Source organism: Mercenaria mercenaria, chromosome 2 (genome assembly GCF_021730395.1).
Source record: "Mercenaria mercenaria strain notata chromosome 2, MADL_Memer_1, whole genome shotgun sequence".
NCBI classification, from domain to species: Eukaryota; Metazoa; Mollusca; class Bivalvia; order Venerida; family Veneridae; genus Mercenaria; species Mercenaria mercenaria.
In genome coordinates this window covers 73,314,472-73,329,259 of record NC_069362.1, presented here as the reverse complement: position 1 = coordinate 73,329,259, position 14,788 = coordinate 73,314,472, and the positions used below count along the sequence as shown (strand labels likewise).

Here is a 14,788-nt window from a genome sequence, read left to right as displayed (position 1 = left end):
CCACACAGCACTTAATACCTGCTGTTGTGAAACTAATAAAATCTGAAATGTAGATCCCTCGGAAGCACCGAGAGCAAGGAAAGCAGTGAAAATTGCAGACTAGGTTTGACTGAGTCTGTACATGAGCAGTAATGGAAAATTCAACATTGCCCACGCCCCCTAGCACCGACTTAAGCGGTATTCAGTTTTCACATTTATATGAGTTGAAATCAATGATCCCGAAGGACCAAGTTAGCATGTTAATATTATTATGTATATTGTTGGGAATAACATGTTCAATCCAAGTTAATGCATATGTTAGTATATATAGTAACAAAACTGAATGTGTTTTCGGCAGGTTATTGCTTTTGCACACTGATTATTACTTTGTCGACTCGTGCCGAAAATTCATAATCGTAAACCAATGGACACATAAAACGTCGTCATGGTCAGTACGCTTTCAGCATGCCGGGCGAGCGGACGTTGGAGTCGTTAGCAAATTCGAATCGCGGCAAATTTTGTGGGTCGGCCTTGTGACTTCATTAATCTGCATATTAAAATGTACCGGACGTGATACAGCAAAACTGGGCGTTATAATGGTCTGTTACTTGTCTACACGTTGAACTGTTGTTTATCGCAATATGACAATGCATGGGTTTTAGTAATAAACAAGACATGTAGATATTTACCCCGGAGCTAGAATTCCGAGTTTCAATGGTGTTCGGGTATGCTTTGTAAAAACAGCATGATTCGCACCACAAAATTTCAAAATTTCGACGAAGTTGCAGGTTTCTCCCGAGTGAAAGTGTTGTGACTGCTTTTATGCACATAGATCTACTGCTAAGAAAACTGCAGTTTTGTTTTCATGGAATGGTTCAACTTATGCCTTGTTCTACATTGTTAGAATGGCGAACTATTTCATGAGTTTGATAGATACATGAACACAAATTTATTTCGCTCCTTACTGTCAAGAAAGTCTGCAATTCATTTACATGTGCAAGAATAAGTATAGTGCACACACTTATATTTTCCGCATATTGACCACATATTGCTTCTGGGTTCGACTAAAGATAGATTTTGAGACAAAAATACCCCAAACTATTTAGCCATTAAAAATTAGAGTCAGGAGTTGTAATTAATCCCTTTCAGTAGTGCAACCAAACATATGTATTAAATACATTAATACACGACTTCTTTTATAATTCTTTTCCTATGGTAGATTTTAGGCTTATTAATGTTAGCAAATTAAGTCAGGATTAGCACCATCAGCTCAAGTTTTAACTTTAGGTAGATATTGTTGTAAATACTATTATAAAAGCCTCTTATAATTCTATCTTAGAATGGTCTTGCATTTTTTTAATTTTATAAATATTGCTGTTTTATGAATGCATATGCAAGAATGAGACTTTAATAAAGAATATATATATATATATATATACACGTGTGAACAGGGACGGGAGGTGATAATCGGTCCGGAATTCATAATGGCCCTTGGGTCATTATTCAATTTCGGACCAATTATCACCCCTCGTCCCGGCTCAGTCGTGTATTAACCTCTTAGTAATGTTTGAATCGTGTTAAAATGCTATTTTTGACACTGTTTTCAATTTGAACAAGAAAATAATCGGGCATCTACGTTTCAGCCTTCATAGACTACAAAAAGCTTATGATACCATTGACCGGGAAACACTTTTTGTGAAACTTGAAAGTATTGGTATAAATGGCAATAAGTAAATACATTCACTATATAGAGATGTGAAATGTAGTGTAATGGTAAATGGCAGAAATACAGACTGGTTTTATTGAATTGTGGATTGAAACAGGGATGTTGTCTGTCCCCTTTACTATTTAATCTCTGCATAAACGATCTCGTCTCATCTATGCAAGCACTGGAACTTGGAATTGACATTGATGGACAGAAAGTTGCCATTTTACTTTATGCCAATGACGCGGTTTTACTTAGTGAAAATGAGGGTGAACTTCAGTTATGTTTGATGTTCTCAAAGGATGGTGTGATCGGAATGTAGAGATTTACCCTAAGCCTTCTTTACGCAAGGAAAACAATCTAATTATATAGTGAAATTGTTGAGTGAACACCGTTTCTTAATCCTAATCCTGCCCATGTTATATCATTGCAAAGGAAAAGTAACCTATCTATGATAAATGCCATGTATAATTACACAGTTATGCATCTAACAGTCTTGAAATTGATTTCTTTGATTTTCTCATATTTCTAGATATTTTTCCCATACTTTGACGCATATGTGTGGGTAGTTGAGATTGTTCTCTTTCCAGCAGTAATTTTTTCAACAATTTTCACTTTGTGAAATCCTGTGGGTTTTGACTTTTTTTAAAAAATCGTCTGTTTGTTGACAAATTTCACCAAAAAAGATGTCCAACTTTCCCCAGGGCAATCAATTATTTGATCTTTACATAGTATTTTGTATTCAGGTTGCTAATCCATGTGGCAAATGTGCATGCTTTTTTCATGGTTAGAGAAAAAAGTGGGTAGTTTGGATGAGGTACTAGGTCAATTGTCACCTAAGCCTATCATAAAGTCTTTGCGGAGTTGTCTCCATTTTTTCCAATTATTTAATCTGGGATCAATTTTTTCAGCTCAAATAACTCTTTTTCAGGAAATGATATTTTAATAATTTTTTCAGTCCTTGTATTCTGATGCAGTTAACTTCACATACATATAATATAGATAGCTCCTACTTGAAGTTTGTATTTTCAGTTACAATGCCTACGGAATGTTATGACTATAAACATTGAAAAATCTAAGGTTGGACTGTTTATTTTAAAACATACAAAGCTTTGGTGGTCTGCCATTCAATAGTTTCTCAAAACTGTATGACTCTATCGTCTGGAGCACTATCAGCTATGGAGAAGCTATATGAAGTGACCGTCAGTTTTCAAGTGTAACAGCAATACAGAATAGAGCTGCGAGACTATTTTATAGGAGTTGGTCGGTATACTACAAATGTAGCTGTGATTGGAGATGTCGGATGGCTTAATGTACATGTTAGACACTTACCAACAGTAACCATTGGTATAGGTTCCGAGCAATGTCGAATGACAGAACAAATTTTCAAGTATTTCATTGATCGTCTTTACGAAGTAACAATAGGTGTAAAAAATAGAGTTTCAGACTTAAGAAGCTATTCATAGAAGATGGAATCCCACAGCTGTTCAAAAATACAAGTATAGAAAGGGTGGATAAAAACTTTGTTAAAAGCAAAATCCAGGGTAAATTGAATGAAAATTTTATTCAGAGTTGGTACAGGAGTTGAATGCCCAGACTGCGAAAAGGCGTAATGGGGATAATAAGCTTATGACTGTTTAAGCAAATATATGAGATAGAAGCCTATACGAAATGTAACTTGCCAGACTTACACATCGTAGTGCACTGGCAAAATTCAGATGTGGTGTAGCACCTATACGGCTCGAAACTGGTAGGTTTGAGAACATACCACAAGAGCAAAGAACCTGTTTTAACTGGACACAGTCTATAGAAAATGAGACACATGTTTTATTACACTATCCGATTAATAATGATTTAAAGAAATGAAATGTTTCAGTATATTCTCAAACACAATGACGAATTTGCATTATATAATGATGTTGAAAAACTTTCTGTAATCTTAGGGTCTAACAATTTTAAGGTGATAAGATTATGTGCCAGAATCTGCCATGTAATTTTAGTTAGAAGAAGGAGCTTTTTATACTCTTGAATTTTAAAGTAAGTAAGCAGGTTAACCCTGAATATGTAGATACTTAATCACTAAAACATTTTACTATTATAGAATGCAAAATGTGCGTTAGGTTTTACAAAGTTTTAAACAGGGAATGTAATTAATTTAGCAGCTTCTATTACCTCAGCTATGAGAAAGCAAATATGTAATATGTTTTGCTATTTTGATATACAATGTTCGGGTATATGTTTTACTGTGGTTTAAACATAGAATGTTTACAAATGTAATAATTGTTCTCTCGTATTTCTATTTTAAGAAAGGTTTCCTTGATAAATCCTATGTTAACAATGTATAGTATATGTATAATGGAATGTGAGACTCTAATAAACTATCTTATCTTACCTTATATTCAATTACATTCAGGCTAAAGAACAAATCTATATCGTTTATGTAATAAAATTATTATTATCATTGAATTGGGGCATTTAGGCGAGCTCTGCAGCGAAGATATTGCACGACATAATGAGTCTTATCGACAGGTTTGGTTTAACCCGTTTAGCAGGCGGTATGCTGTAAGGATCGAGTGAGCGACAAGTTTGCGCTGTAACAAATATGACCATAATTTAAACCGACAGTGCATGTGCTAATAGAATATTTGACCGATAAGTGGGTTCCTGATTTACATTTCACAAAGTAAATGCGCCGGTGCTATGGCTCAAAGCCTATTATTGAACAATTATGTCTTTATAGCCAGTTAACTGTAAAGAAAACAAATGTTTTAAGGAAGGTTTTAGGGTCGGTGTAATATTTAACAAGAGCTGTCCTTAAGACAGCCAAGCTCGACTATTCGAAATATTGTCCCAGAAGCAGGAAAATATTACCCAAAATGTTAAAATATCAAGAGTTTTAAGTTCAAAAGGGGACATAATTTGACCAAAATGCATATCAGAGTTATAGGACTTGATGTTATCAACTAGTTTTATAACCCCGAAGGCACATGTGAAGTTTCAATTCAATATCTGCATTAGTTTTGGATATAGTAACTTGCATGTAAAACTTTAACCAGAATTTTCTAAGTCCAAAAGGGGGCTGATTTGCCCAAAATACATGTCAGAGTTATGGGACTTGACCCAGTGAGGTTGGTAATTGATCTAGAAAATGAAAAAATAAGTTCCAAATCTATATGCCTTTACGTAATAGCTGTATGTACTTGCATGCAAAACTTTAACCAGGATTTTCTAAGTCCAAAGGGGGCATAATTTGGCTACAATGCAGGTCAGAGTTATAGGACTTGATGCTATCAACTAGTTTTATAACCCCGAAGACACATATGAAGTTTCAATTCGATATCTGCATTAGTTTTGGAGATAGTAACTTGCATGTAAAACTTTAACCAGAATTTTCTAAGTCCAAAAGGGGGTATAATTTGCCCAAAATACATGTCAGAGTTATGGGACTTGACCCAGTCAGGTTGGTACTTGATCTAGAAAAAGAAAAAATAAGTTTCAAATCTATTTGCCTTTTAGTAATAGCTGTATGTACTTGCACGCAAAACTTTAACTAGGATTTTCTAAGTCCAAAAGGGGGCATAATTTGACTAAAATGCAGGTCAGAGTTATGGGACTTGATGCTATCAACTAGTTTTATAACCCCGAAGACACATAACCACGAAGAAGTTTCAATTCAATATCTGCATTAGTTTTGGAGATAGTAACTTGCATGTAAAGCTATAACCAGGATTTTCTTAGTCCAAAAAGGGGCATAATTTGCTCAAAATACATGTCAGAGTTATAGAACTTGACCCAGCGAGGTTGGTAATTGACCTAGAAAAAGAAAAAATAAGTTTCAAAGCTATATGCCTTTAAATGATAGCTGTATGTACTTGCATGCAAAACTTTAACCAAGGTGTGACGCCGACGCGAGGGTGAGTAGAATAGCTAGACTATTCTTCGAATAGTCGAGCTAAAAAAAACGTCTTTAATTTTGACATAATTCTGCTCCTTTCTCTTGTAAATAGGACACTTCTCTGTATGCTGTAGAAGTTCCTAATATTTAGAGATGCCTATTTACCAAAACTGATTGTTCTACTTCAGTTGCCCACAATTTCTAGCCATTTTCTTTTACAGTATGCCCCTTTTTGGTACAGTAAAAACATTTTCAGCTTATTTGGTTTGACTGTACTTGTATAAGCGGATTTGTTTTTCGGATATTCTTTTTTCTTTTTCTAGTGATGATTATTGATCTTTTTTTATTTGTTTATTTGAGCTGTCATAAATATATTAGATCTTCTATTTCATCAATGTGGATATTTTCGTTTCATCATTAAATGACACTCAGTTTTTGGTTTATGTACTCTCGTTTTTTATGTATGCGGATAATGAGCCACATATTGCATCTAATGGATTATTTTGTGACAATTCATCGTCAGCTTATCTGTCCATTCTTACTTCTCCTTACCACTTACTTATAAAGACATTTCCTACATCACCATAGAACATATATAAATCAGACGCAATACACTTTACAAGTTTATTCCTTTCCAACCTATATAAAACAGATGGTGTCAATTATGAAACATCCAACATACTTTGATAATATGATTTATCAAATCAAATCCTTTAACTTGAACCGGATGCTGACAATAATAGCAATTAATTCATATGCACGCGACACAATTGACGCAAAGATACAACGGAGCAACTTTTCATGTCTGACGCTGAAAATTATCCTAGCGTTTCTGTTATCTCTTATAGTGGAGATCTTTCAGTTTTGAGTCAAATATGCTGAAAGGATAAACAAAACTATATTTGATATACGTAAATCGAAGGTGTTTGATAAAAAGCACGCTTTATTTTGTCTTTTCTTTCAAGAGTTTCCTTACCTGAAATAATGCCATCACTTTTATCACACAATGCACATGTTTATAATATTCATAACCAGCAGCATGTGACGTAATATGTTTTCAATGTTCGTTCCCATTTACTACTTTGGTTTTTACATGGAAAGTCAGCATGTATACTATTGAAATACCTGGGAGTTAGGAAACCTTTTAGGCAGGTATTTTTTTTTATAAAACTTTATATTTTTGTCACCACTTGATTCTTTCTGAGACAAGAACAGATATCCCTAAACTTGGGAACATTTTACAAGTAAAACTTTTGCTTTTGTTTTGCATATATTTTTTCTTTCCTTTTTATAAGTTTAACTATGTCTTACTATTTATTTTTAGATGAAATACGTTATGTTTGTCCGACAAAGTTTGTCGGAATATAGCTCTAGAAGTAATGTGGTTTGCTTGAAATATCCAACTGACTGTCACAGTAAATACATTTTCTGATGTCATGTACATTGATAAAAGAAACGGCGGGTGGCATTTGATAAACATATGTTTACAGTCAAACTAAATATGCTTAGTTGTTTTCATCTACAAAAAAGGGGTTTACTGTAAAAGGAATTGAAGGCAGTTGAAAGAGAACCACCAGTTATGATAAACAGACGACATAAGCACATGGAAGGACACTTACAGCATGCAGAAACGTGTCATATTTACAAGAGAAAAGGGCAAAAGTTCATCAAAAATAAAGACATTTAAAAACATTACATCTGAACTCAAAACCTTCCATAAAACATTTTTGTCTCTGTAGCTATTTGACTATAAATGCAATGTTGCTCAAGAATACTCTTTGTGCCACGGCACTGGTACATTTATTTTTTAAAATGTAAAGTCAAAAATTCCTATAGCACATTCGATTTTAAATACGGCCATTTTTTGTTACAGTGCAACATTTCGCACACTTAATCCTTATAACATACCACAGTATATCTTCCCTCCTGGTTTAGGTTCTTGCTTATGTGGGCGATTCAATAATTGTATGATTCGGCATTATGTCTTTAAGGTCACGGTCAGAGGTAAAATCCTTCTTGCCGGAGTCTTAAGTTCGTTACATGTATTCCAATTTAATTTCAACTTGGTTTGATTAGTTAGCGTTAACATTACTGTCGGTATTACACAATATTCATTAGTCTTTCAATCAAATCAAGGTCCTGTAGGGTCAAAAGGTCTAACATATTGTTCTTCTTCTCATGACCATTTTTTTACCAACATCGTAGTTTTTAAACCTGGTAGAAGTTTTTATTCTGTAATTTGCGTGTGTTTGGGGCCTCGTCTATAAAGTCATTATTAGGAGGGGAAAGATGGATTGCCTTGTCATCCATATTACACTTTTCATCTTGGTAAAACATGTGTTACAACATTACAGGATTATGTTTAGTATCTCGTCGTCAAATAGAAGTGGGTCCGAAAGCTTTTTAGGTATAACAACTCTTTACATCACGTATTTCGCTATTTCATTTTATCCTTACAGAGTCAATTAGGACAAAACGGAGAGTTGCAATGGAAATATGTTACATCAATGTCAGTTGTTGGAGGTCAAAATGGCCGCAGCTACCATTGCATTGATTAACTCGATGTTTGTCTGTGTTACAATTCTACTGTATGCTGATTTATATTTCAGAGGCACATGCAAGGCAAATGAGAAATGTTTTGGGTCTATGTGTCCTCTGAGTACTTTATTGCAGGATTGACTTGTTTAGTTAAAAAAGTATTAAGCGAGTTATCAACTTCTTTCAAACTATTTATTTCTGGAAAAGAAGCAAAATATCAATTAAAGCGGCCAGCTTATGTCAGATAAGAATTCAAAATGACAAATGAAAATAATCAAAATCATATATTTAGAAAGTACGCTCAGTCTCTAAAGACAGCGTTCAACTTCAAAGATTTAGATATGTTGCAGACTTCAAGATCTCTACAATATAGTACATATAGTATATACTGCTAAGATTTAGCTGATTTTGACATCAGAAGATATTTGGCCTTTTAAAAATAAACGTTATCTTGACTTCTTGACCATGAGAATGACCTGAGTATTGAAAGGTTATACCACGGTCATTTTTCTAAGGTTTTGTATAAATACGGGTTCGATAACTTTATTCACTTTAAACAACTGGATTTAACATGAGGCTATACATTGTTTTAAGTTTGATCTACGGTATCCTGACTCATCTTATTTCATACAAATAATTAAATCTCACAGTGGACACTGGAGTTCCTGTGTGATCTCATTCTGAATATAAGAAAATGTCATTATTATACATCGTAAAATTCTGGTTTAAAACTGTTTTGTCGTAAACAAGAGGTGTTTTAATAGGAGAGTGAACGTGTGTTAACAGAGAGATTCTCACGTTCACGTTCTGTTAACACACATGCGCGTTTAATGGTAAAGCGTAAAAACAATTACCATCCTAAAACAGTAAATTCAAATGGAAAGGAAATAAGATCTACGCGCATTTCATGAACATTTGATAACGTTTTTTTTTCAGGTTTTACCCGTATTAAGCCGCATGCTGTTAAAAAAATATCCGTACAGTATAAGAATTCCGAGGCTGGTGATAGGAACTTTTAAAATTTTCAAAATATCTTTGTTAAGTTTTAATTAGGCAGCAGAATAGGAAACGATTTTGATGGGGTAATTTTAACCAGTTATGACATCAAAAAGATTTAAAAGTTCAATTTTACTTCATTTGTGAATGCAATCTTAGTATGTAGGAAAGCAACGTGTTCGTGTAAAATTGTGCAAAATCGATATTTTCTTCGAAATTTTGATTTTAGCCAATTTCTACATACAGGTCATGAATTAGTTGTTGATATCATTAAAGGTTAAAAAAAGGGACCAGGACCTTCTACCATCTCGGAGATCTTCAGAATAAAGTTCAATTTATTTCTGAATCTTTCAAAATAAGGTTGAACTTCACATGTAACAGATTAGGTGGATCAAAGAGAAAGTGTAATGTATTTTAAAAATATAAGTAAGATATGGCTTACATGTTCTGTTTAAACAATCACAGATAGAGCCGAGTTTTGCAACATAAAATGAATCTGTTTACTGTCGTGTACCTGTCACTGTTCACATCAACATATCGTTGAAAGCTAAACAATTCTTTTGCAGTGGCACGAACCCAGAACTGTGGGCAAAGTGGGTTCGACCCAACGCCGAGATTAGCACAAAGTTACATTGTGGGAGGATCAAACGCAAATGAGGGTGATTTTCCGTGGCAGGTATAAAAAGATAGAAATTCATTTGCTCTATGTACTTTTCAATATTTTTTATTTTTATATAATTGAGACATAATGTCTTCAACCCAATATTTTTTATTGAATATGCTCGAATAAGCCTAGATGGTCTCTTTATAAAATAGATACTCTTTCTCCAAATTTTAGCTGGTCAATGTTCAATCTGGTATCTAAACAGATATTATTTTCTTCGTTTTGCTTAAACATACTTTGCTGCATTAAATTCTCAATAATTAAAGTTATATTAACAAATGTGTTAAGAAATAACTTAAAGTAAGTTGGAACAATTAATAATTCTACTTGCAGGTAGGTCTTATCGAGAATGGATATCTTATCTGTGGTGGAACATACGTGCTAGGAAATGATGGGACTGTCAAGGTCATTACAGCAGCCCATTGTCTCAGGTACTTCCTCCCCGGGTATTAACGTAAAAAATACGTTCATAATGAAAGAAAAAAACAAACGGTATTATCAACATTCGTGTAGACTTAAATGGCCAACAAAAATTACCATTTAACAGAACCCGAAATTACATGCCTGATGAAAGATAAGTTACTTAAAGGTTAGCTCCATATTTTGAGGAAAAAAAACTACACCAAATCATAGAAAGAAAGGGTTGTATTACATGAAAATTGAACAATTTATAAAACATGTATATTACTCTAAAAACAATTGTCATTTTACATACATATACATTGAATTCCAAAAAGGGCTGCATAAAGCAGCCACACTTTTGGACAGTTCAACGTTATTAAAAATTCTCCATTTGCAAAGAGGTGTTACATATCTTCGTTCTGATGCATTTACAATAACGTCCGAGTGCTGAAATTTTCATATACTTGGGTGAAACATACTTTTCAGAATTTATAGATTTATATTTCTTTACAAATGACATTCATTTTTAAGGGAGACAACTTTTTGAGAATATTTAAAGTATCCAGTCGTATGGAGCAGAGCGGGAGAATATGTAATGCACAGGAAGATTTTTGGTAACGATTGTGTTTGTTTACGAAATATTTCTTTGTTTTGATGATATTCTCCTAAACGTTAACAGACGGCCTCTCGAACAAAACAACAACAACAACAACAAAAGTCAAACACAAAAAGTGCACAATGTGTTATAATTGAGGTAGGAATGATCTTCAGAATGTCTTCAACCCATTATTCTTTATTATTATATATGTTTAAATAAGCCTACATGTTCTCTTTATAAATAAATACTCTTTCTTCAAATTGTAGCTCAAAGAGACCTAGGCCGAGTGATTATCGTGTTGTTTTTGGAATGCACGTGACGACGGTTGCTGGCAGCAGACGAATTCTAACCGCTTCTTCTATCAAAGTGCATTCCGGCTATAATTCTAACACGATGGCAAACGATATTGCTGTTATAGGTAATTTCATGTCATTAATGTTGAGTTTTCGTGAAATTTTATACGACCACCAACAAGTTGAACAGACAGCAAAATGTGATGTTTTTGCATTAAAGAAAAAGTTCGTAATTTGTTAATAATAGCGTCCCGAACGACATAATTTTGAATATTTTATTCCATTATCTGTCTTATTGTCTTTCTGCGGGAATAGATAAATGCGTTGTTGTATTCTAACACAATAAGAAAACATAAAAAATAATTTACAAACGCAATGAAAATACCGAAACATTTATGTCATTAGGCGTTGGGTATAAAAGTTAAAGTTTACAGAAAAAGAAAACGACCAGCTTTTTAATATTTTCAACGGGAAGGAATTCACAGTAGAATTATACAGTAATTCTTTATCGTTTTCAGTTAGGACTTTGTATATGTCACACTTCTGTATTTTGTTGGTAGAGTACTTATCTATACACCAATATGAATGTTTCTATGTTTGTAGGTTTTGGTTCGGTGACACCTGATAGCGTTGATATTGCATCTACTTGGGCAGCACCAGCATGTCTAGCCTCGCGTGCACATTATGATAATGAAGATTCTGTTGTTTCCGGATGGGGTACCACAAGTGAAGGTATTCTCTAGAGTTCATATGAGCCGTGCCATGAGAAAACCAACATAGTGGCTTTGCAACCAGCATGGATCCAGACCAGCCTGCGCATCCGCACAGTCTGGTCAGGATCCATGCTGTTCGCTAACAGTTTCTCTAATTCCAATAGGCTTTGAAAGCAAACAGCATGGATCCTGACCAGACTGCGCGAATGCGCAGGCTGGTCTGGAACCATGCTGGTCGCAAAGCCACTATGTTGGTTTTGTCATGGTTGGCTCATATAGTTTCAGCTTTACATTTGATATATACAATCATTGCAGTTAGACTATGTGTGGTAGCATTTTAGTAGGGATCAGGGACTGGACATAAAGTATATGAAAATTAGTCAATGAATAAACGTACTTTTTGCATTTACTAGTATACGAAAACGTTTGTGTTTATGCGACCCTTGCCAGCGTCTAACAAATGAATACATTATATATTCTGCAAACAATGAAAATAGGTTGTGATTATCAGGATAGTGAACAAAATATTGAAGTGCATTTGGTGTGAATGTTTAAAATTTCTACTTATGTCTTTGTATAATGATTTCAGCGGTATCAGTATTACAAGATTTAACAAAATCAATTGGCATATTTTGATATTGTCTAAATGTATTGACTACATGAATGTTTACATCAACAAGGTGGGTCTTCCTCCGACACACTAAAGTATGTATGGAAACCTCTGATGAGTAGGTCTGCATGTGAGGCAACAGGCAATGGCGGTCACCTAGATGACACTATGTTATGTGCTGGAGAAGCAGGCAAAGACGCATGTCAGGTACTCAAATGTTTATTTGGAAATAAAAAAAATATCCCATCCTCCTGATAAACCCGAGTCGGCTGGATCGTTATAGTCTTAAAATAGATTACTAATATGCATTAAGAAACATACTGATATTTGAATCACTACTGACTAAACAGACCATCCTCAACTTTCTATCAAAGGTAGCTGACAATCCTTTTTCTTTAAAATGACACGTAAGGTGACACCCTTTAGATGAATTAAGATTTATTTGAAGAGAGCGTTAGGAGCCTCATGACAACTTATCTTTCTCAGCAAAATTATTCTAGTTGCATGCATAAAACGACGACAAGATACAGGTATACTAACACCATGAAAAACACTACCGCTGAAGGTGTAACAAAGTATAATTATTTTCTTCATATTGAAACATCATATTTTGTGCAAATAGTAGAGGCCTCCGTGGCGGAGTGCTTAAAGCCGCTAATTTCGAACCAATTGCCCGACACCGATGCGGGTTCGAAACCTCATTTTGGGAGTAGGATTCGTTATGTGAGGAAACCTTTCATTTCATTTGCGGAAGGTCAGTGGTTCTACACATGTGTCCGCCTATGCATGAAACAATATCTGAGTGTGCACTTTGGGTATTCATTCACCGTCATATGATATTAAATGTGTTGATGTGTCTTTAAACACAAGAAAAATGTTGAACTCATAGAAACACTGAAAAGTCTAATCTAACACCTTTTCACAAAGAATCTTTTTTTACATATAAATGAGAATTATTACATGCTTTTTCAGTGAATCATCGAAATATTAGCGTGAAATATATCAGGTATTTTCATAGTGAAAACATATCAAATATATTTTTCACTGGTAAGAGACTATAAATTGGGTAAAGCTAATCAAAACATGAAATAGAAGAAAATTTGTATACATTTTTTACATGTTAGATCAAATCATCTTTCACTCATGAATACCATCTTATACATTTTCTCTCGTTGTAATGCCACCAGTAAATATTCCATCCGGTGTTCACTCGTGAAAGATATGTACACTGAAAGGAATATCCTCTTTAACCCTTAGCCTGCTGCAGGCGAATTTAACAGCCTTTGCAAACAGCTTGGAACCAGATCAGACGCCGATTAAATCGGCGTCTGATCAGGTTCCAAGCTGTTTGCTACTCTGACAATATTTCTTCCAATTTTGGAGCAAATTGAATGAACTTAACAATTTTAGCAGACGACATTTCCAGCAGACGACAATTTATCTAGCATGCTAAGGGTTAAATTCGACACAGTGAGTGGAATAGTTATACACTCAGTTCCAAAAGAAAGTGTGCACTTAGTTTTCTGTTATTCATTCTCTATCTATTTTCATGAAAACTTATAATGTTTGGTACCAAACTTTAAATCAGTTCGTAAACAAATTGGTGTGCATTTTAGATTTTGAGTTATACCTGAGAGTTAGTGTATGAAAAAAATGAAACAAAAACGTCGGGGAATTTTTTTGAAATATTTAAACTTAAAAAGTGCACACTTTCTTTTGGAACTGAGTATATGCCTCTTACACAGATTGATGAAATAGTACGCACAATGTAATCTGGGCTTCTTTATGAGCAGATGTGTTTTATTTACCTGTAGGGAGATTCTGGTGGACCGCTTGTTGTCTATAGAAATGGTGCATGGGAACTCACTGGTAAGGCAGACCTTGTGAATATTTTGAAAGTTTTCAACTTAACTATTCAAGGTTAAAATGAAATGATAATATTTTCCACTAATATAAACCGATATATTTTGTTTCGTTTGCTAAACGCTTATATTAGTTAAAATTGATTAAGTGTTCTGTTTTTTTTTTTAGTTCTTTGAGTTAATTATTTTTCTATATTTTTGCAGGTGTTGTAAGTTGGGGATTTGGATGCGGGCAGCCAAATTACCCAGGTGTCTACGCTGATGTATGGTATTTCAGAACCTGGTTGGCAACTAACCTGTAAATGTTGTTTTCTTGTTATTACTCTCTGTTAAAAACATAAAATATCATTTTCATATGTTATTGTTGATCATTTGCTAATTAAAGAACGTGGTAGCGGTGGTCCAGTGATTAAGGTGACGGTCATTCAAACCAGAGATCACAGGCTCGAGTCAGCCTTCTCATATGGACCAGAACTGTTTTTTTTTTTCTCAAGGAAACGACTCGCAAGTGATATCAGATTATAGTTTTCGTC

General features: G+C 34.3%; 1 protein-coding gene across 1 annotated transcript; it reads left to right on the top strand.

Moving 5' to 3' along the window:
• Window positions 1-1,859: 1,859 nt before the first annotated feature.
• LOC123562283 (trypsin alpha-3-like) lies at window positions 1,860-14,557 on the top strand. Its single transcript, XM_053526504.1, has 8 exons — window positions 1,860-1,989; window positions 9,680-9,789; window positions 10,111-10,208; window positions 11,044-11,195; window positions 11,674-11,802; window positions 12,464-12,600; window positions 14,208-14,262; window positions 14,460-14,557. Exons 1-8 carry the CDS (start codon window positions 1,860-1,862, stop codon window positions 14,555-14,557), a joined length of 909 nt encoding a protein of 302 aa, XP_053382479.1.
• The last annotated feature ends 231 nt before the right edge of the window (window positions 14,558-14,788 follow it).